This window comes from Lepus europaeus, chromosome 5 (assembly GCF_033115175.1).
Source record: "Lepus europaeus isolate LE1 chromosome 5, mLepTim1.pri, whole genome shotgun sequence".
In the NCBI taxonomy this organism is placed as follows: Eukaryota; Metazoa; Chordata; class Mammalia; order Lagomorpha; family Leporidae; genus Lepus; species Lepus europaeus.
The window spans coordinates 121,314,768-121,337,963 of NC_084831.1; the positions used below are offsets into that span (position 1 = coordinate 121,314,768).

General features: G+C 47.3%; 1 protein-coding gene and 1 pseudogene across 3 annotated transcripts; both read right to left on the bottom strand.

Annotated features, from left to right (window-relative positions):
- Positions 1-10,825: 10,825 nt before the first annotated feature.
- Positions 10,826-22,353, bottom strand: RIT1 (Ras like without CAAX 1). Of its 3 annotated transcripts, none has more exons than XM_062192458.1 (6): positions 22,290-22,353; positions 21,760-21,908; positions 21,216-21,272; positions 15,689-15,762; positions 15,274-15,465; positions 10,827-13,443 (listed from the first exon to the last, which is right to left on the bottom strand). In XM_062192458.1, the coding sequence occupies exons 2-6, from the start codon at positions 21,863-21,865 to the stop codon at positions 13,213-13,215; spliced, it is 660 nt and encodes a 219-aa protein (XP_062048442.1). In that variant the 5' UTR covers positions 21,866-21,908; positions 22,290-22,353; the 3' UTR covers positions 10,827-13,212. The 3 variants fall into 3 exon arrangements, with proteins under 3 accessions (XP_062048443.1, XP_062048442.1, XP_062048441.1); XM_062192457.1 differs by lacking the exon at positions 22,290-22,353 and adding an exon at positions 22,067-22,225; XM_062192459.1 differs by lacking the exons at positions 21,760-21,908; positions 22,290-22,353 and adding an exon at positions 22,067-22,225 and having other exon boundaries at positions 10,826-13,443.
- LOC133761223 (U2 spliceosomal RNA) lies at positions 15,007-15,176 on the bottom strand (annotated as a pseudogene).
- Positions 22,354-23,196: the final 843 nt, after the last annotated feature.

Genomic DNA, 23,196 nt, shown 5'->3' on the forward strand with positions numbered 1-23,196 from the left:
GGCCATCCTCCACTACACTCCCAGGCCATAGCAGAGAGCTGGCCTGGAAGAGGGGCAACCGGGACAGAATCCGGTGCCCCAACCAGGACTAGAACCCAGAGTACAGGTGCCGCAGGCAGAGGATTGGCCTAGTGAGCCATGGCGCCGCCCTCTGTTTTCCTCTTGAAATGTGATGTCTGAGACCAAAACCAGCAGCGGGAGAGAAGACAGGTGTTGGTGCTGGGACTTAGTCTCTGCATCTAATGGGAAATATCTGTTCCAGAAAGCAAGGTTGAGCCCGGCCAGTTCTGGCCTTTCATTCATCCACTTGTTCGTCACCGGGTGTTTGTTACCATACGCCTTCCTGGCGCCGGGGCTCCATTGCACTGGTGAGAGTACTGCTCTTGTGGAGTTTAGCGGAGGAGGAGGGTTCCCCCAGTAATCGCACTAATAAATGTCTGATAGCTAATAAGCTGGGCAGTGGCCTGAAGGAAAGGAACACGGCTCAGGGCAACACCCCAGAGCCACACGTGGAGGCACAGAACATTGCAATTACTCTTTTTCTTTCTTTTTAATCTAATGAAATGAACACATTCCCAGGACTTTTTGCTTCCTCATTTACTTCCAGGGAGGAAGAGGAGACTGATTTAGGACCTCCTCCAGAAAGATAAAGTAGCCATAGGCCTAGAATAAGTTCCAGAAGCCTCTAGCAATTCTCTTCTGTAGCCTAACAGGTTTAACATGTGTCACATGGGCCTTTCTTTTTCTTTCCTTCCTTCCTTATTTCTTTCTTGTTCATTTATTTATTTAAAAGGCAGAGAAAGAGAGAGAGAGAGAGAGAGAGATCTTCCATCTGCTGGTTCACAATCCAAATGGCCACAACAGCCAGGGCAGGACCAGGCACCTAGAACTCCATCTGGGTCTCCACTTTAGGTGGCAGAGACCATCATGCACTTGGGCTGTCTGCTGCTGCTTTCCCAGGCGCATTAGCAGGGAGCTGGATGGGAAGCAGAGCAGCCGGGCCTTGGGCTGTGCTCCAGGATGGGATGCCGCACTACGATCAGAGGTTTAACACACTGCGCCACAACACCAGCCCGGTCACATGGTCATTTCTGAACCTATCAAGTCCTTGGGTTGAGTTCTGGGTTTCCAGCTTTGCCCTGGTCCAGCCCCAGCTGTTGAGAGCAATTGTGAAGTGAACCACCAGAGGGAAGATCCCTCTCTCTCTCTCTCTTTCAAAATTAAAAAAAAAAAAAAAAAAAAAGCACTACTTTTTTTTTTTTTTTTTTTTTTTTTTTTAAACAGGCAGAGTGGACAGTGAGAGAGAGAGAGACAGAGAGAAAGGTCTTCCTTTTTCTGTTGGTTCACCCCCCAATGGCCGCTGCAGCCGGTGCACCGCACTGATCCGTAGCCAGGAGCCAGGTGCTTCTCCTGGTCTCCCTTGCAGGTGCAGGGCCCAAGCACTTGGGCCATCCTCCACTGCCTTCCCGGGCCATAGCAGAGAGCTGGCCTGGAAGAGGTGCAACCGGGACAGAATCCGGCGCCCCAACCAGGACTAGAACCCAGGGTGCCGGTGTCACAGGCGGAGAATTAACCTATTGAGCCATGGCGCCGGCCAGCACTACTTTTTTTTTTTTTCATAGCCCCTTCCAGTGTAACCTCCTTAAAACAAACTCTCAGTCTCAGAGAGAGTGGCCCACATATGAAGCCCTCCCCCGACACCAGATCTCATTCATCCCTCACCCCTTGGGGTCTGAAAAGGCAAATAGCCCGGAGCTTGGGGCCTTCTTCCAAATATTTCAACAACAGCCTATGTGTAGACATAGGCACAATTTTTCACGATGTGGGGAAAATATCTTAATCAGAGTAACTTTTATAAGAGAGAAACTGGTGAGCATCCTCCCCAGTGCCTACTGCTGTATATTCTAGGCTAACGACTTCTCAGAGATGTTCCAAAGTCCACACAGCCTTCAGGAACAAACTCTCAGAGGAGGTCTTAGGGGTCAGCAGGCCAAGGACTGGACGTGTTATCAGAAAGTTGGGGATGAACGCCTGGGAACTCATTAACTGCTCTGGCGCTCATGTGGGGAGCTGGTAACTCACCGTGAGTGCTGCAGCCCAGCCCAGTCTCTTCTTTTTCTTTATTTATTTGTAAGGCAGACAGACAGAAACAGAGAGAGGTCTTCTATCTGCTGATTCACACAGCCGGGGCTGGACCAGCCCAAAGCCAGGAGCCAGGAGCTTCATCTGGGACTCCCACAGGGGTGACAACGGCCCAAGCACTTGAGCCATCTTCCAGTGCTTTCCCAGGCAATGGCAGCGAGGAGCTGGATCGAAAGTGGAGCAGCTGGGACATGAACCAGTGCCCATATGTGACGCCAGAGTGCCTGGCCTGCCCATCACTTTTAATAATTAATAACAAATATAGCTAACATAGATTGAATGCTTACCCATTGCTGGACATGGTTTTAAGCACAACACACACATAAAGCTCATTTAACCCTCACAACAGTTAGATCTATACTGTATTTTTAACTTTTTAAATAAAAAATTAATTTATTTGAAAGGCAGAGTGACAGGGAGAGACAGAGAGAGAGAGATCTTCCATCTGCTGACTCACTCTCCAAATGACCACAGCAGCTGGAGCTGGACCAGGAGCCACAATGCTGGCCCCAATCTTTTTTTTTTTCCTAATCTAAGCATAATAATTGTGTATATTTATGGGGTACAATGTGCTTCCTCAGTGCCTGTAATTTAGGGCCTGGCATTGTGGCACAGTGGGGTAAGCCACTGCCTGCAATGCCAGCATCCTATATGAGCGCCAATTGGGGGTCCCAGCTGCTGCACATCCAGCTCGCTGGTAACAGCCTGGGAAAGCAGCGGAAGATGGCTTAAGTGCTTGGGTCCCCACACTCACATGTGAAACTCAGATGGAATTCTGGGTTCCTATTTGGGCCTGGCCCAGGCCAGCCCCAGCCATTGCAGTCAGCTGGGAGATGGAAGATCTTTCTCTGTCTCTCCTTCTCTGTCACTCTGCCTTTCAAATAAACAAATCTTTTTTTCTTGTAAAGGATAATTTATTCTTGTAATCTAATTGTAAGTTTGCAGCCATCAACTAGCATCTTCTCTTCCCCACTGCCCTTCACAGCCCCCATCTCATGCTTCTATGAGAACAGTTTTTTAGATTCCACCTAAGTGAGATCATAGAGTATTTGTATGAGCCTGGCTTACTTCACCCAACACAATGCTGTCCAGCTCCATCCATATTGTTTCTGATGCTAGGATTTCATCCTTTTTATAACTGAATGGAGTTCCATTGTGTCTATGTCTCATCATTTCTTTGTCTCTTCATCCATTTTGTATCTCAGCTATTATGAAGTCGTGCTGGAATGAACATGGGAGTGTAGATCTCTCTTCAGACAGAATCTGTCGTTATCCCCCTTGAACAGATAAGAAAACTGAAGTCCAGATAAGTTTATCTGGCTTTAAGTCTGCATAGCTCAGAAGCCATGGAGCCTGGGGGGCAGCCTGATTCTAGTACCTGTACTTTTCTGCCGTCACTGCTGGAGATTTCAAAGTAAGATGCAAACAGCCTGGTGGGAACTAACACAAGTCACAACATCCCCAACCACGCCTTAGAGGGCGCGGGCAGAACCATGACAGCTAGGCAGCTCGGGGGTTTGCAGTCCCACACACCGTGTCATTCTCTTTTTGGGCATTTTTCCAAGCTTACATTTAATTATTGTTGGCTGAGCACTTGGAACTCTTTTTTTTTTTTCTTTCTAAAGATTTATCCATTTATTTGAAAGTCAGAGTTACACAGAGAGAGAGGAGAGGCAGAGAGAGAGGTTATCCATCCGTTGGTTCACTCCCCAATTAGCCACAACAGCCAGAGCTGTGCCAATCCAAAGCCAGGAGCCAGAAGCTTCCTCCGGGTCTCCCACATGGGTGCAGGGGCCCAAGGACCTGGGCCATCTTCTACTGCTTTCCCAGTCCATCGCAGAGAGCTGGATCAGAAGCGGAGCAGCCAGGACTAGAACTGGCGCCCATATGGGACACTAGTGCTTCAGGCCAGGGAGTTAACCCACTGCGCCACAGTGCCGGCCCCAGTTGGAATTCCTACTCGACCCTTACCCCTTCTCACTGTCCTACCTACCATTCCATCCCAATCTCTCACATGACATTTTCCACTTTGGAATTGGAGGTGCCCACAGAACAGAACTGAGACTTCGAGGACTACGTGCTTGGTCGTTTTTTTTGTTTTTGTCTTTTCAGAGAGAAGGAGAGACAGCATGATTCCACCTACTGGTTCACTCTACAATGCCTGCAATGGAAGGGGACAAGGCTGGGACCAGGAACTTCATCCAGGTCTCCCAGGTGGGTGACAGAAACCCAACTACTTGAGCCATCACTGCCACCCCCCAGGGTCTGCATTAGCAGGGAGCTGGAGCCGGGGCTCCAACCCAACCACTCTGATGTGGAGACGTGGGACATGGATAGCCTAGCTGGCGTCTTATAACCATTAGGCCAAATGCCCACCCATGCATGCTTGTTCTTATTCAGGGTTGAATTTCCAATGCCGATCACTCAACACAGGCAGGCAGAGAACCAAGTATCATCTGGGAAGTAGCCTTCAAGCAAACACAAAAAGGCGTTTTTTTCCTTCTTCCTACTTACTCTGAGTCACTGTTTCAAGAGAAGTATGACCTAGAATTTGGGTTTCGGTTTTACTGTCGTTGGCGGTGGTGGCGGGTGTGTAGACACACGTTCTCCCGAGGAGTCTGAGCACACAAACAGAAGAGTGGCCAGAGTGTGCTGGGTGGGGCCGTGTGAGTTCCCTCTGGCCACCGAGGCTGACGTATGTGCGTGCGTGTGCCTTCCCAGTAGGGCAGAGATCTTCCTGTGGGCTGCCACCGGCCTGGAGCAGGTATTTAGACTCGTCGCCATGGATACCGTCCTCTTAGCTGCCCCCTCACCTACACACTCCTGTGCAAGACCAGGTCAGCCTGGGGCGAGGGGGTGGCTGGGAAGTAGAGTTCCTTCTGGCTCAGAGCAGATTGCAATAACCCCAGCAATGACCAGCTCTGGGAAGGACAGGAAACCAGACACGTCCCCACCCCAGCAGCTTTTGTTCATGGTGTGACCACGTGTGCTGAGGAATGTACACACACAGCCTGCGCAGCAAGCCCTTTTTTTGTTGAGCATAGATTATTAGATAAAGCTCAAAAACTTCAGGGATTTTTGTCTCAAGGCCAATTCATGTTTAAAAGTTGATTGTACATCTCAGAAGACCCCAGACGCTGAGCACTAACAGTGCTTTGTCCTGGTCAGTGGTTTCCTTCATAACAAGATACGAGTTGATGTTTCTTTTGTTCCATAGCCAAATCCCTTGTTTCCATAATTTGTGCACTACTTTAAAAAGTTATTTTTCATTTTTATTTGAAAGGTAAGGACACACACACACACACACACACAGAGAGAGAGAGAGAGAGAGAGAGAGAGAATGCCCGCAACAGCCCAGGCTGGACCAGGTTGAAGTCAGGAGCTCCAACTGTGCGTGTCTATGTGGCAGGAATTCAAGTGCCTGAGCTGTCCCCTGCTGCCTCCCAGGGTGTGCATTAGCAGGAAGCTGGATCTGAAGCAGAGTGTGGACCCAGCCCAGGTGTGGGACGTGGGTCAGCATCTTAACAGCGGTGCCACAGAGCCTGCCCTGAACCTGCTTCCTCACGCCCACTCCATGTGCACAGTACAGGGCTGCCTTCGGCACGCTCAAACCACATACTGGAGTTGCCCTACGTATGCAACTCTTAACTTTTAGCTTGTTCCAAGTCACGCTTTTCCTCCTTATTCAAACCACAATTCTGAGAAATCTTCCTGGTTTTAATTCCATCTATCAACTTAATCCTAGATCTTTCAATGTCTTATTTTAATCATCATGATGAATTTTATAGACTTTTAAATTTTTTACTTGAAAGGCAGAGAAATGGAGCAGTGGGATCAGAGAGATTTTCCAACCACTGGTATATTCTCCAAATGACTGCAACAGCCAGGTGTGGGTCAGGCTGAAGCAAGGAGCTAGTAATTCTATCTTGGTCTCCCAAAAGGGTGAGAGGGGCCCAAGCATTTTGGGCCATCTTCCTCTGCCTTCCAGATACCTTAGCAGGAAGCTGGATGGGAAGAGGAGCAGCCAGGACTCAAAGTGCCTTTATGACATGGGATACAGGCATTGAAAACAGCGGCTTAACCTCCGGCACCACAACGCCAGGCCTTTATGTTGCCTTTAGTATCTTGTCTTCCCAGTTAGAAATCTCACATAGGCAGAAACCATGTATTAGTAGTCTTTGATTAGGTAACTTTTTTAGCCTAAGGAAGCTAGCCGTGCCCAAGTTCTTACCATGTGGATCAGTGAGAAGAAAAAAATAATAATAAAAAAGGTCTGCATCTGCAAGGCTCTATAGAGATGGATTAACTCACTTATGCCGTCTGACCACATTTTCCTAAAACCTAAAATCCATCCTGGTTCTTCTAGGCAGGCTTCTAGTGATGCCAAACAAGCAGCAAGTCAATTCAACTCAACCAATCCAAGGACAAAGTCCTTTCTGCTGATAAGTGCTAAGGGCAGCTGGGCAGTATTGTGGCCCAGCCAATGAAGCCACCAGCAGCATCCTCTACTGGAGCGCCAGTTCAAGTCTCAGCTGTTTACTTCTGATCCGGCTCCCTAGGGAAACAGTGGAGGACAGCCCAGGTACCTGGGTCCCTGCTACTCACACGAGACCGGATGGAGTTCCAGGATACTGGCTTCAGCCCAGCTCATCCTAGTTGTTGCAGCCATTTGGGGAGTGAAACAGCAGATCAAAGATAATTTCTCTCTCTTCTTCTCTGTCACTCTGCCTTCCAAATCAGTAAAACAAATCTTTACAAGATACATTAAAAACAAGGGTCGACGTCGCGTAGCAGGTAAAGCTGACACCTTTGATGCTGGCATCCCATATGAGTGCCAGTTTGAGTTCTGGCTGCTTCACTTCCAATCCAGATCCCTGCTAATAAACCTTGAAAAGCAGCAGCAGATGGCCCAAGTCCTTGGCCCCTGCACCCACACGGGAGACCCAGAAGCTCCAGGCTCCTGGCTTCATCCTTCCCCAGCCCCAGCCATTGTGGCCATTTGGGGAGTGAACTAACAAATGAAAGACCTGCCTCTGTAACTCTACCTTTCAAATAAATACATCTTTAAAAAAAAAGCTATTGTGGGGCCAGCACTGTGGTTTAGCGGGTAAAGCTGCCACCTGCAGTGCCAAGATTCCATATGGATGCTGGTTCGAGTCCCAGCTGCTCCACTTCCGATCCAGCTCTCTGCTATGGCCTGGGAAAGCAGTAGAAGATGGCCCAAGTCCTTGGGCCCCTGCACCTGCGTGTGAGACCTGGAAGAAGCTCTTGGCTCCTGGCTTCGGATCGGCACAGCTCCGGCTGTTGCAGCCATTTGGGGAGTGAACCAGCAAATGGAAGACCTCTCTCTCTCTCTCTGCCTCTTCTTTCTCTGTGTAATGCTGACCTTCAAATAAATAAATAATCTTTTTAAAAAAGTTATTGCAAAATAAGCACAAATACAGTTATTGTATGTACTGTAATTCATATTGTACCGAATTATTTCACAGCAATTCTTGGTGGAGAGAAAGACAAAATTAATTTCTGCAGGGAGAGCTCTTACAGATATTGTAAGAACAGTGTGAATAATTTCTTTAATCAAAGAACAAGAATTTCCAACTACTAGCCTTATGGTTATACCACTGAATTTTAGTTCCAGCTAAGTTGATAAAATGTGAGAATACTTTGAAAATAAAATTTAATTTTAAACTGAGCAAATCCAATTTTAAACTGAAACATCTTTTTTTTTTTTTTTCCAACTTGAGAGGGAGAAAGTGAATGCAAGCGCCCCCAACTGCTGCTTTACTCCCCTAATGCCGAGGGCCAAAGCCAGGAGCCAGGAATCCAGTTCTCCCACATGGGTGGAAAGGACCCAACTCCCTGGGCTATCACTGCTGTATCCCAGCATGGATACTAGAAGGAATGTGGAGTCGGGAGTGCAGCCGAGACTTGAGCCCAGGCACTGGGGTATGGCGTGTGGGCAAATCCCAAGTGGGGCTTAACTACTGCACCAACTGCTAACCCCAAACCATCCTTCAAAGTCAAGTGCTTATCAAAGTTAACAGGGACCCCTAAAAAGTAAGATCAAATTTCTGTATGTCACACCCTTCTCCACATTGAGTTTGGAAAAGGTGTAACACTGCCAGTTATCCACCACTACACTAAATCTAAACCAAAAACATATTAGGAGTGAGGGGAAACTGAAGTTGTACACTCCTCCTCAGTTTTTTTTTTTTTTTTTTTTTTTGACAGGCAGAGTGGACAGTGAGAGAGAGACAGAGAGAAAGGTCTTCCTTTTGCCGTTGGTTCACCCTCCAATGGCCGCCGCGGTAGGCGCGCTGTGGCCGGCGCACCGCGCTGATCTGAAGGCAGGAGCCAGGTGCTTCTCCTGGTCTCCCATGGGGTACAGGGCCCAAGGACTTGGGCCATCCTCCACTGCACTCCCGGGCCATACCAGAGAGCTGGCCTGGAAGAGGGGCAACCAGGACAGGATCGGTGCCCCGGCCGGGACTAGAACCCAGTGTGCCGGCGCCGCAAGGCGGAGGATTAGCCTCCTCCTCGGTCTTAATTATTCCATCTGGGCTTGAGTCGATCTCCCAATCTGCCTCCTCTCCCTCTGGAGTCAGGTTTCTCTTCCGTGCCACAAGCTGTACTCATTCCTTCCTTTTCCAAATCCCTGTACCACTCCCAGTGTGAAGCTTACCAACTACTCTATGATCAACTTCTCATTTGTTTTCTGTCCCTAATACTTTACTGGTCACCTCTAGGCCTGTGTTCAGCTGGGTGGGCTCTGGGGAGGGGATCACTACTCGCCAGGTCTGGGCATGAGGTGGCCTTGGCCCAGCTCTCCAGCCTCCCCCACCCCTACCCCCGCCCAGGATTCTGGGACAGCACAGGGCACCCAGGTAGGGGAACAGGTACAGTCCAAGAGCATAAGATCAGGAGCCATCTGCCAGCCTAGTTGTTTGCAAACAGCCAGCCACATTTGGTTTGATGGTGTCACTGCCCAGTGTTCAGCCAGTGGGAGACTTTATCGTGCTCATCCGTGTCCTGGAAGGCCTGGGCCAACCACAGAACCTCATCCACAGAACGCCCCACAGGCAAATCATTTGCAGTGATCTGGTGGATGCCTTTGCCATTTTAAGCAATACCCTCATCAGAGCAATGTTCAGGGGGCCTAGGCTGCCCTCCTCCTGGGGGATGTTGATCCTGGGGAAGAGGGAAGGGAGGCTAGGGCCTCCAGGATGCATGGTACAGTGGGGTTCCTTACTCTGTTACAAGGGCCGGAGTGGCGGTGTTGGAGGCAACAGATAGCTTTCACATCAGGCCCTGGGAGCCCCACCCACCCCCACTCTGCTGTGTGTTGGGGGACAATGGGGCTGTATCTCTACTGCCAAAGCACCAGCTCTAAGTGACTTCACAGGTGCTGTGGTCTTGTCTCCTGCAGTAGAGAGCTTGGGTTCATCCTTGTTTCCTTTTTTTTCCCCCCCCAAGATTACTTATTTGAAAGACAGAGTTAGAGATCTTCCATCCACTGGTTTACTCCCCAAATGGCTGCAACTGCCAGAGCTGGGCTGGTCTGAAGCCTGGAACTTCTGGGTCTCCCACAAGGATGCAGGGGCCCAAGCACTTGGGCCTATCCTCTGTTGCATTCCCAGGCCATTAGTAGGGAACTGGATTGGAAATGGAGCAGCTGGGACTTGAACTGCTGCCCCTATGGGATGCCAGCATTGCAGGCGGCAGCTTTACCAACCACGCCACAACACTGGCCTTCTCTAGTTGGTTACGTACAAGCAAATTTTAACTAAGCTCCAGAACAACAGATAGCATTTTGTATCCCTCTGAACATCCCACAGCTCTTAGAAAAGTTGCTTAGTGCACAGTAAAGGTCTAATTAGAAGTACTTTGCCAGCAGTCCCACTGCCAACCCTAATAGCGGTGACATTAGACAACAGAATGCCATCCCTCCAGCACCAATTTCTCTAGAGGACACCAGCAGTGGCTACTGACACACTCAAAACCGGCTCACTAATGAGGTTACACAAATACATCCCTGTAGTATCCATATACCACATCCTCTCTCCCAACACTAGTGCCTATTTATAGTGTGGAGTTAAAAGCAAGGATTTTCCAGGCTGGTGTTGTGGCACAGGAGGCTAAGCCACTGCCTATCAGAGCACTGGTTTGAGTCCCAGCTGCTCCACTTCTGATCCAGCTCCCTGCTGCTGTGCCTGGGAAAGCAGCAGAGGATGGCTCATGTACTTGGGGCCCTGCCCACCCACATGGAGACCCAGATGGAGTTCTAGGCTCCTGGCTTTGGCTTGGCCCAGGCCCAGCTGTTGTGGCCATTTGGGGAGTGAATCAGTGGATGGAAGGTTTCTTTCTCCCTCTCTCCCTATCACTTTGCCTTTCAAATAAAAAAAAAGCAAAAGCATTTTTCACAAGAAAACTTACCACTTTCTGATTTAGCATACATAGCTGAAGCTTAACTAACCCCTGATCCAGTGGTGAGCGCGCCATCCCTTTCCATGTGTTCTTGTTTGCTCAGCTGTGGATGCAGGGGCATCCAGGGCACACCCCCTGGCACTCGACACAGCGATCTGTGACACAGCGATCTGTACATGGCTGGCACTCATATATTTTTGAATCAATATTTCCCAGAATATAAAATCTCATTTTTCTTAAAATGACTGCTTTGCAATGATCCCAAACATTATCCACTAAAAGGTAAACAAAGGAAAACCCCGACAAGTTGTTTAAAGGTTCTGTATTGTGTCATACAAACTGAATTCATATACAAGTGCATTAAGTGAAAAACTTTTCTCCTTTCCTCCCCACACACCACAGATCTAGATTCTAGCTAATGCATCACAAAGTTAGTAACACGTCTCTGAGTTCTCTACAGCTAACTCTAGATCCTAGCTTCTGAATCTTGTCATTAACTGATCTGGTATGGACATGAACAGTTCCACTGCCTTTCAACTTGTCCCTGAAATTTTTCTCTCTTCAAAGTTCAGGCAGGAATTAATTTTAATGCCCTCAAATTGGATAAAGCTGATTAGTTAGAACTGCTAAGAATAGAGCTATGATTTAAACTATCTAGCACCATGAATGAAATTCTCAATACTAATCAACGGACTATTTAATCCAAGGATCAAATACCTGACAGTGATGGTCTCACACACACTGATTTGTTACTCTGCTTACATGCAATTTGCACATTCCCTTCCATCTTACAGTTCCTTCTCTCTGGGCATGTTCTGCGTTGGCTTGACTATCTTGAATAATTATGCAGTCAATTCCTTGCTCCATGTTAATAACAATTCCATAGGTCAGCAGGAGTGAGACGTGAAGGCATTCACTTAACAGGTGCGACACCAGATTCAACGTGGCGAGACAGAACTGCACTGGTTTCTCCTCTACTTTCAGGCCTCCCCACAGTGCGAGGATTCCTGTGAGACTTCTGACCTGCAAAGACTTGATTCTGGCTCCTTCCTCTTTGGATGTACTCTGAGTACCATAAAACACAATTTATTTGGTAGCAAAGATGTTGCCAGGAGTTTCGAAAGGGACCACTGCTCAGAGTTAAAAACATTACTACAAGAGTTGCTTTAGAATCTAGAAGGTATACCATTACAAAGAGAAGTATGACCTGAAAAACAGTTGGCTGGGCTGGGCTCTTTGTGAAAGGTGATCCACAAGGTCATCTTTTCAGAGTTTAAAGTAAACATAAACACTGCCTCAGTGACGTTAATATATGCAATATGTGATGTTTTCTCTTTAGCACTTTTACAATTCTCTCCATACCTAACAGTTCAGACACCAAAATCCTCCTGCTCCTCACACAGAGAACTTGCTGCAAGTACTTGAAGCTGCTTCTTCCTAGGACCACACTTTCTCAACCACACACAGGGCGCACAGTGGTGTTCCCTTAGGCTAAACTTCGGCAAGGCTCAGAAACCCCTGAGGTAAATAAACTTCACAAGGTCTTTCCAAAGACATCTTCAGGGAGAAGCCCAACACATGTGAACCTTAAAGCTTCGACACTGACGCATCAGGCACAGATTTCCCCAGAGCACTGAGTCCAGTGACCGCTGGCGTCACAGGGCACACACCATCTTACTGCAACTCCCGAGGGCGCTTCCCTGAGGAATGCAGTCCGTCCCAGGAAGCTCTGAAAGATCCTGCTGGCCTGGCCCTGCTCCGGAGCACAGGGAAGCGGCTAGAAAGGGGAAGCACGAGGAAGCAGTGAATGGAAACAAGTTGCCGTGTGCCGTCCCTGGGGAAGAATAAGCCTGCACGAGTTGTTCAGTTACACAGCCACGGCTCCTACAGTGTTTACCTTTGCAGGTAAAGAAAGGCAAAGCACAGTAACCTCCCGGAGAAAGCGTCAGTTACAGTTCATAGCTTCCGTCTGTTCCTACCATCCCAGTGCCTTGGGGTCAAACACGCGGCTCTCAGAAAAGTCCGACTCAGAACCAGGAATCTGCTCCTACCTCTTTCTAACCGTGTCCCCACAAAGCATGCCCAGTTTCCCCACATCTCATCATTCCGTACCCGGCAAGAGCAGTCAGTGCCACGGCTGTCTGCTGACCTCTCTCAGCACTGAATTCCTTACACGACTTCTGTTCTATCTCCAGGAAGCACAATTTGAACAGAGGAGACTGAGCCCCTTCTCTGGGATCGTCCCAGGAAACCTAAGTTGAAGGATAATGTGGACTGCATGGCAGAAAATTCCTCTTGTGAACTTAGATGAACAAATATAGTACATATAGTCTTCTGGGTATAGACAATCTTACATTAATTAATTAATATCAGCAACAGAACCCAAAACATTGGTAGATCAAATTCTAATGTGACAATGGAAAAGCAGACAGTGCTCCCCTGGATTAAGAAATCAGAATTAACTAAGAGATAGTACTTGAAATACCACATCATTGCAAACTCCTAGCAGGCATGTTCCCCTCATCGGTTACTTTTAAAATAACTGTCATGACAGGAGAAAGAGCAAGTGCCACGCTCACTACTGCAGGTTACTGGACGGCTTCCATTAAGCACTGCAGTTCGCAGAGAACGCGTCCCTTCTTTCCTTCAAGTTACTGAGTCTTTCTTCTTCCGGAATGGCGACTTCAGCCTCTTCCACACACTGTTTTTGGGCTTAGATTTTTTCTCCATGGCCAACACTGCCTCCTTTTCTTTCCTACGGATCTCCCGCACAAGAGCATGGAAAACATCATCGATGTAGTAGCGATATGCAGCAGATGTCTCAAAAAAAGGACAGCTGAATTCCCGAGCCAAAGACAATCCTTCTTCCTTGGTGACCTTTGGAAATACAAACATGAGAAAATTTGCAGTGGTAACAGTGGAAAACATCACTCCCAAAAGTGAATGGGCTACAACTATGGAGGTGTTCAAGTACAGGCAGTGACCTGTAATTTTGAGAGGCTAAACCACAGGATTTCTATGTTTGTTCTATCTTCAAATTATGTGATTCTATTTCTAATCTATTTTTGAGATACATTTTTGGAACAGGTATCAAATACGCAATCTTAATTTCCTTTATATCCTTCATTTTAAGAAAGAAAAACATGAGGAACAGATATATATATATATATATTTAAATTAATCCTGAAAACTACTAAGAACCCCACACCAATATCATGTTCCATACTTTCTCTATTTTTGGATAGAGTGTTTCTTACCTTCTGCTACCATAAGTAGCCTGGCAATAAACATTTTTTTTTTTTTAAGATTTATTTTATTTGAAAGAGTCACAGAGAGAGGTAGAGACAGAGAGAGAAGTCTTCCATCCACTAGTTCACTCCCCAGACGGCTGCAACAGCCAGAGCTGCACCGATCCAAAGCCAGGAACTTCTTCTGGGTCTCCCACCTGGGTGCAGGGGCCCAAGCACCCGGGTCATCCTCTATTGCCTCCCAGGCCATAGCAGAGAGCTGGATCAGAAGAGGAGCAGCTGGGACTAGGACCGGTGCCCATATGGGATGCTGGCACTTCAGGCCAGGGCCTCAACCCGCTGCACCACAGCACCAGCCCCAGCAACGAACATTTTACATCTAAATCCCTAAGAGGGGCCGGGCTTGTGGTATAGCCGGTGAGGCCACCGCCTGCAGTGCCAGCATCTCATATGAGCACTGGTTCGAGTCCTGGCTGCTCCTCTTTTGATCCAGCTCTCTGGTATAGCCTAGGAAAGTGGTGGGGGATGGGGGATGGGTGCTTGGGTCCCTGCATCCATGTAGGAGTCCCAGAGGAGGATCCTGGCTCCTGGCTGTTTGGGGAGTGAACCAGCGGACGGAGGACTTCTCTGCCTCTGCCTCTCTGTAACTCTGCCTTTCAAGTAAATAAATAAATCTTCAAAAAATAAATGAAGCCCTTAGGAGATTTTCCCACAGGTAGTGAGAATTATTAAGAATTCAATAAAGACACACTGTTTCCACAAGACATGCACCATTAATCACCTCTACTGGCTGTCATGTATCCATTTCACCACATCCTCACGTCTACACCAAACAGCCACATTTTAGACATCACTGCCAACCTGACAGGTATCACCTACTATGAGACTCTACAATTTCATTCTCCCCACCTCAGCTCATACTCTTCACCATGAGTAAGCATACTTTCAAGTCTGACCTAACGCTACAAGAGATTATGTCTGAGGTTTCAGAAAATAAACAATCCATGTTCCCACACTTAATAGGTGTTCTAGTTCTCATCTAATTATAATCCTATGGATTCTGCCCTGTACATTAATTCCTAAAATCCATATCTTATCCAAAATAATTGTACATTAGTAGATATATGGTAAACTTTCAAAGTTAGGGAAAAGCTAATTTTGGGTTTCTATTGTATTTAAAAAAAATTTTTTGGGGGGCTGCATCATTCTTGGAGGTACTGCAATACCATGTATATGCATGGAATGGATACAGCAAGCTTCTATTTCATCTATTTCCAAAATTCCATGTAATATATTGTCTTCAGGGGGAGAACATAAATTGATAAACTAGATATCACACAGCAAGCCAAAAGGCTGAGAAATGACTTTTTTTATTTTAAGGCAAAGGAATCTATAAACCAAGAAAGAAAAGTGATTAATTCTTTAAGATAATACACAGTATTTTCACCTCCTTCCTCACCTGTCTTAGTTGTTTTAGATCAGACTTGTTTCCCACGAGAACCACAGGTGTATCATCAGTACGTCGAACTCTATAAATAAGCTGCTTAAACTCCCGAACTTCATGGAAGCTTCGACGATCCGTGATAGAATAGCAGATGATAAACCCTTCTCCTGCTCTCATGTACTGATCCCGCATGGCTGTAAACTCTGCCTGGAGGGAAATGAGGGACAATGATGATCGATACAACACAAAACTACACATACATCAGCCATTTATTTCAAGTTAAAGAAGAGAGATGTTGATTACCTGCTGTCCTGAGTCAGAGTGCATGAAAAATTAAGAGATAAACTAGTGATCTTTTCTGCGTAAGCCTTCCCCTCCCCTTCACTAGAGTGAAAAAAGTCTTTACTTATAGCAGTCTAGGATTTAATACCTGTCCAGCAGTATCCAAAATGTCCAGATTGGCAGGCTCATCATCAATGCGGATCCGGATTTTATAAGCATCTTCTACAAGAGTGAAGAAAGGTGTAGTACAGACCCATAAATGCAGAAAGAAATATATTTTTTAAAAGATTTATTCATTTATTTGAGTTACAGAGAGAGGAGGAGAAATAGATTTTCCATTCACTGGTTCACTCCCCAAATGGGTGCAACAGCTGGGGCCAGGCCAAAGCTAGGAGCTTTTTCCAGCTCTCTCGAATGGGTGCAGGGGCACAGGGACTTGGGCCATATCCTGCTGTTCTCCCATGAACATTAGCAGGGTGCTGGACTGAAAGTGGGACTCAAACCAGCACTCAGATGGGATGCCAGTGCTGCAGGCTGCTGTTCAACTTGCTGCGCCACAGCACCAGCTCCAGAAATACTCTATTTTAAAACTCATGTTACAGAGTAGACTCCATTCAAATCCGTTTTTTTTTTGGACAGGCAGAGTGGACAGTGAGAGAGAGAGAGCCAGAGAAAGGTCTTCCTTTTGCCGTTGGTTCACCCTCCAATGGCCGCCGTGGCCGGCGCGCTGCAACTGGCGCACGGCGCTGATCTGAAGCCAGGAGCCAGGTGCTTCTTCTGGTCTCCCATGCGGGTACAGGGCCTAAGCACTTGGGCCATCCTCCACTGCACTCCCGGGCCATAGCAGAGAGCTGGCCTGGAAGAGGGGCAACCGGGACAGAATCTGGTGCCCCGACCGGGACTAGAACCCGGTGTCCTGACCGGGACTAGAACCCGGTGTGCTGGCGCCGCAGGGTGGAGGATTAGCCTATTGAGCCACGGCACCAGCCTCAAATCCTTTTAAGTGCCCAAATTTCCCCAGGAGGCATGCTTTATCAATTGAGACATGTAAGGCATGTCTTCAATTAGGATATTTATTTCTAACATTTGAAAGGCAGTTACTGAGAGAGAGGGATGGCCATCTTCCATCCACTGGTTCACTACTCAAGCAGCCACAATGACTAGGGCTGGACCAGGCTGAAGCCAGGAGCCTGGAATTCCATCTTGGTCTCCCATATGGGTGGCAGGGGCCCAAGTACTTGGGCCCTCATCTGCTATCTTCCCAGGTTTTTTCGCAGGGAGCTAAATTGGAAGTGGAACAGCTGGGACTCCAGTGCTCTGATATAGGATGCCAGGTGGCTTAACCTCAATGCCCATTCCTAAGGGTTTTTTTGACTCATGTAGATGGGTGGTGTATCTTATTCACAGATTAAATTAATAAGGCTTTGCCTACAACTCTAATCTAAAAGAGGATTCTGAGACAATGTTTTTTTTTTTTTTTTTTTTTTTTTTTTTTTTTTTTTTTTTTTTTTAATATTGGGCCAGGGGCCGGCGCCGTGGCTTAACAGGCTAATCCTCTGCCTTGTGGCGCTGGCACACCAGGTTCTAGTCCCGGTCGGGGCGCTGGATTCTATCCCAGTTGCCCCTCTTCCAGGCCAGCTCTCTGCTATGGCCCGGGAGTGTAGTGGAGGATGGCCCAAGTGCTTGGGCCCTGCACCCACATGGGAGACCAGGAGAAGCACCTGGCTCCTGGCTTTGGATCAGCGAGATGCGCTGGCCGCAGCGGCCATTGGAGGGTGAACCAACGGCAAAAGGAAGACCTTTCTCTCTGTCTCTCTCTCTCACTATCCACTCTGCCTGTCAAAAAAAAAAAAAAAAAGGGCCAGAAAAGTAACTTTACCATTTATTAAAATTATAACATGCCATGCATTATACTAGCCAATTTATATACATTAACTCATTCAATAGGCACAAAAATCCAATAAAGCAAAGTATTATTATCTTTCTTCCATAAAGAAAATTAGCTCTAAAACAGGGGTGGAAAACTTTCCCTGCCAAGGGCCATTTGGATATTTGTAACATCATTTGCAAGCCACACAAAATTATCAACTTAAAAATTAGCCTGGGGCTGGCGCTGCGGTGACACAGATGAGCCATCACCTGCAGTCCTGGTTCCAGTCCCGGCTGCCCCACTTCCGATCCAGCTCTCTGCTATGGCCTGGGAAAGCAGTGGAAGATGATCCAAGTTCTTAGGCCCCTGCACCCTCGTGGGAGACCCAGAAGAAGCTCCTGGCTTTGGCCCAGCCCAGCTCCGGCCACGGTGGCCATTTGTGGAGCGAACCAGCAAATGGAAGACCTCTCTCTCTCTCTGTAACTCTTTCAAATAAATACATCTTTTTGTAAAAAATTAGCCTGTTATAGATTTGTTGAATTTCGAATTCCGCCTGTGGTTGCCTTGGCAGCGCCAGACCAAACAATTTTGTGGGCCTTAAACAGCCTGTGAGCTGGATGTTCCCCATTCCTGCTAAAATATCAAATATCTTTCCCAAATTACAAAGCTAATTAGTGATACAGTCACTACTAAAATCCAGTGCTGTATGATTCAAAAGCCTACATATGGGGCTGTTGCTGTGGTGTAGTGGGTTAAGATGCAACCTACAACAGCGGCATCCCATATGGGTGCCAGTTGGAAATTCAGGTGTTCCACTTCCTTTCCAGTTCCCTGCTAATGCACCTGGGAAAGCAGGAGAAGATAGCCCAAGTGTCTGGGCACCTGCCATCCATGTGGGACTCTTTGGCCATTTGGGGAGTGAACCAATATACGGAAGATCTCTTTCTCTGTCTCTCCCTCTCGGCCACTCTGCCTTTCAAATAAATAAAAATAAATCTTTAAAAGAAAAAACAATGAAGAGTCCACCAAATCAATGTCTCTCAAACTACAGTCTATGCTCCACTAAGATTCGTGAGTTCTGAAATTAATTTAACATATTGGAAACATTAAAATAAACAAGCAAAAAGTTAAATAAAAACAGTAAATACTAAAGTGAAACACATGTACAAAGCTAGTTTCCCAATATTTTTAAAAATTTTTTATTTATTTGAAAGGCAAAGTGACAGAAACACACACACACATACACAACTCTCATCAACTGGTTCACTTCCTAAATGGTCCCAAAGCCAGGTCTAGGCCAGGCCAAATCCAGGAACTCCACCTAGGTTTCCCACATGGGTGTCAGGGCCATCTCCCACTGCTTTCCTAGGCATTTTAGAAGCTGGATCGGAGGCAGAGAAGCAGGACTCAAACCAGGATTCCAGTATGGGATCCTGGCATCACAAGCTGCAGCTTAACCTGCTGTGCCACAACACAGACCCCTTCCTGGTATTTTAATTACATATATCTTTGTCTTATGTATGATATATACACACAGATATATGTATCACATACATACACTTTCATATTTATATTTGTATTGGTTACAAGGTTAAGGTTTTGTTTTTTTTTTTAAATAGCCAAAGTTCAAAATGTACCTTGCTTACCATTGTACTTCTAAAATTATTTCTTAAAGGGTACAAGTGTGCCTTTTACTCTAAAGAAGGGAAAAGATGTTTCTGGAGTTCTCCAGTAAATTATTCTAACCCATAAACTGAATTTATTCTTATAATTCCCACCATGGCTTGAATCTCTGGACAGGTTCCAAATTTGATAGATAGTATACAAAGCAAAAACTGTTTCTATTTTTCCCAACCCATGGGAACATCTACAATGTAAAATGCCCAAGTCCAAAGATGGGCTATCACAAAACACTCACTGGCACTGTGGGACACAGAGGTCTGATCCCAGAGAACTTCCTCCTCACAATTCAGGATCAGGACAGAGTGTCACAAGAGAAAATGAACAGCAGCATGGCAGACTTCTTATGTCCAGCTCCATTCCCATTTTCCTTTTATACTAGGATACAATTCCTTAGCATCAAATTGGCTTTTTTATGGTTTAGGAATGGCAGTAATGTATCTTTGTAGAGAATAGCAATTAAAAAAAAAAATTAAAAGGCAAAACAAACAAAATGAGTTTTTATTCTATTAGCCAACAACAGAGTTAAGGTCTATAAAAGACATGTAGGGGCTGGTGCTGTGGTATAGTAGGCTAAGCCTCCGCCTGCGGCAACAGTATCCCATATGGACACCAGTTTGTGTCCCGGCTCCTCTTCCAATCCAGCTCTCTGCTTATGGCATGGGAAGAGCAGTGGAAGGTGGCCCAAGTGTTTGGGCCCCTGTACCCATGTGGAAGAATCTCCTGGCTCCTGGATTGGCCCAGCTCCAGCCATTGTGGTCATTTGGAAAGTAAACCAGTGGATGGAAGACCTGTCTCTCTGTCTCTCCCTCTCAAATAAAGAAATAAATAAAATCTAAAAAAAAAAAAAAAAAAGAGGGACATGGGAGGGGGTTGCAGTGAGTTGAACTGCTGTGCACAATGCCAGTGCTTGCATTCCTAATACAGTGCTGGTTTGAGTTCCAGCTGCTCTGTTTCTAATACAGCTCCCTGCCAATGCACCCATGAAAGTAGAAGATGGCCCAGGTATTTGGACCCCTGCCACCATGTGGGAAATCTGGATGGAGTTCCTGGCTCCCAGCTTCAGGCTGACCGAGTCCCTCTGCAGCCATTTGGGGAGTGAACCAGTTGATGGAAGATCTCTTTGTGTGTGTGTGTCTCTGTAACTCTGCCTTTCAAATAAGTAAATCTTTATAAACCTTTATAAACATAAAATGAAACAAAAGACATGAGAAGACATGACTGCACAATGAACTTGAGACATAAGGAAGTAAAATGAGGGCTTCCAGCAGAAGCAGTCCAGGCTCTGCATGTCTGGGTTGTAAGAGTTCAGCAGGCTGGCTCTACTTGTTTTTCTGCTTCCTTCTGTGGAAGTTCAAACCAGCAAGCAGCTGACTCATAGTTAGAGCCAATCTCCATTGAGACCCTTAGAGAACTGACAGCAAGAAAAGGCTCCCTTAAGTGGCCGTTAAGCTCTTCCTTTAATCTGATAATATACCAACCATTAAGAAGAAGACAAAGAAAGTTGGCCCACAAATATTTAATAAGATAGAAACTAAGGACAGCTTAGTATAAAACAAGTACACATTTAGCTAATTACATACTGCTATACAACGCTTGTCTCTAAACAAATATGACACCAAAAATGGCTCCAAATAGAGTTAGAAATCATTTTTTAGGGCCGGTGCTGTGGCACAGTGTGTAAAGCTGCCGCCTGCAGTGCTGGCATCCTATATGGGCACCAGTTCAAATCCTGGCTGCTCCACTTCTGATCTAGCTCTCTGCTAGGGCCTGGGAAAGCAGAAGATGGCCCAAGTCCTTGGGCTCCTGCATCCATGTGGGAGACCTGGAGGAAACTCCAGGCTACTGGCTTCAGATCAACCCAGCTCCGGCTGTTGCGGCCATCTGGGGAGTGAATCAGTCGATGGAAGACCTCTCTCTCTCTGCCTCTGCCTCTCTGTAACTCTGCCTCTCAAATAGATATATATATATTTTAAGAATAGCTTTAGTTTGGAAAAAAAAAAAAAACCTCATAAACCATAAAAAACATTGAGAACAAACAAAAAACAAACAAAATAAATCACTTTTTAAAACCAACATCCCCCAAAATACTTTTACAGGAAAACTCAAAGCACAGCGGGCTTACCGATGGTGGGGTCATGGTCTTCTGGGAATCGGTGGCTGATAAACTGCATAGTCATGGCTTCAAAACAAGAAATCAAAGTTAACCTCATGAAGGTGATCCACAGAGGAAAATTCCAAATATCAACTGCACAACAGCCAGGAGCCCATTAGGTTTGGCAGAGGTCAATTCACTCTTACATCTTCTCAAACCGAAAATTTGAGGCCAGCGCTCAGCACAGCCGCTGCCTGCAGTGCCGGCATCCCATATGGGCACCGGTTCTAGTCCTGGCTGCTCCACATCCAATCCAGCTCTCTGCTATGGCCTGGGAGAGCAGTGGAGGATGGTCCAAGTTCTTAGGCCCCTGCACCCTCGTGGGAGACCCAGAAGAAGCTCCTGGCCCCTGGCTTTGGATCGGCACAGCTCCAGCTGTTGCAGCCAACTGGGGAGTGAACCGGCGGACGGAAGACCTCTCTCTCTCTCTCTCTGCCTCTCCTTCTCTAACTCTGCCTTTGAAATAAATACATAAAATCTTAAAAAAAAAAAAAAAGGAAAATTGTGCCCTTACCACTTTTCCCCACGCCACCCGCGCCAAGCATCACTAATTTGTACTCGCGTGAAAGTCCTGTGGGATTACTACAGCAGCCAACAGCTGGGCGAGATCCAGAGTCCATTGTTCTCTTGGGGGAGTCCTGGGCTGTCCCAAGGAAAAGCCACCTAGGAAGAGTAAAATATATCCGGTCCAGGATGGAGACCAGGAGCCACACAGCCACCCGTGCTCTCGGAACCCTTTCTGGCGGCACTAAGAAATCCCACTGCCTCGCTCGCTCTCTCTACTGTGCGGTCCTGTGACACCATGGCGGGTTTCCACTTACTACGTTTTCGATAAAAACCAACAGAAACTTGGAGTCTCTTTTCCGAATGGGGCACCAACACGCCCGGGAGAAGCGGAGAGGGTCGAGGTTTGAGGGCCACGGCATCCGCTCCCGTCCGTCAGCAGTCCCGAGGCTCCACCCCCTCCCGCGCCCCGCTGTGCCTCCGCACCCCTCGCCGCCCCGCCTGGCGTCGGCAAGGCTCCCGCTGAACCGGGGAACCCACCTCGCCCTCTTCACTCGCGCCCGGCGCCCGCACTGTCCCCTCCCACAGCCGGGTAAGATGGCGCGGTGTCTGACGGGAGGGGCGGGGCGGGGCGGGGCGCCGGGGCCGCACGCAGGCCCCGCCCCCTCAGCGGGCTGCCGGGTCCAGGCCAGCGCGCACGTACTGGGCTGTTGGCTGCTAGTGATCAACTCATGTTTGGCCCAATGCAAGGCCAACAAAGGGAAAGGGGAAGGCCCCTCCGCAGACCCTGAGATCCTAAGCAGGAAAAGCCCTTTCCCAGAGGGGCTGCTACAAGGACTTGTGCTCCGGAGAACAAGTTTAAGCATGTGTTTTTTGTTTTTTTTTTCCACAGGCAGAGTGGACAGTCAGAGAGACAGAGAAAGGTCTTCCTTTGCCGTTGGGTCACCCTCCAATGGCCGCCGCATGCGGCCAACGGGACTAGAACCCGGTGTGCCGGCTCCGCAGGCGGAGGATTAGCCTGTTGCCGCAGCACCGGCCTTAAGCATGTATTTTAAACATATATGAAGAAACTAAAATGAGTGGCCTTGAATTAAATAAATTATTATTTTTCTTTTTTTTTGACAGGCAGAGTGGATAGTGAGAGAGAGAGAGAAAGGTCTTCCTTTTTGCCGTTGGTTCACTCTCCAATGGCCGCTGCGGCCAGCGCATCTCGCTGATCCGAAGCCAGGAGCCAGGTGCTTCTCCTGGTCTCCCATGCGGGTGCAGGGCCCAAGCACTTGGGCCATCCTCCACTGCCTTCCCGGGCCATAGCAGAGAGCTGGCCTGGAAGAGGAGCAACCGGGATAGAATCCGGCGCCCTAACCGGGACTAGAACCCGGTGAAAATTTGTCTTTAACCCACTAATAAAGGAAAGCTAAAACAAAAATGCAAAACACCCAGCATGGTA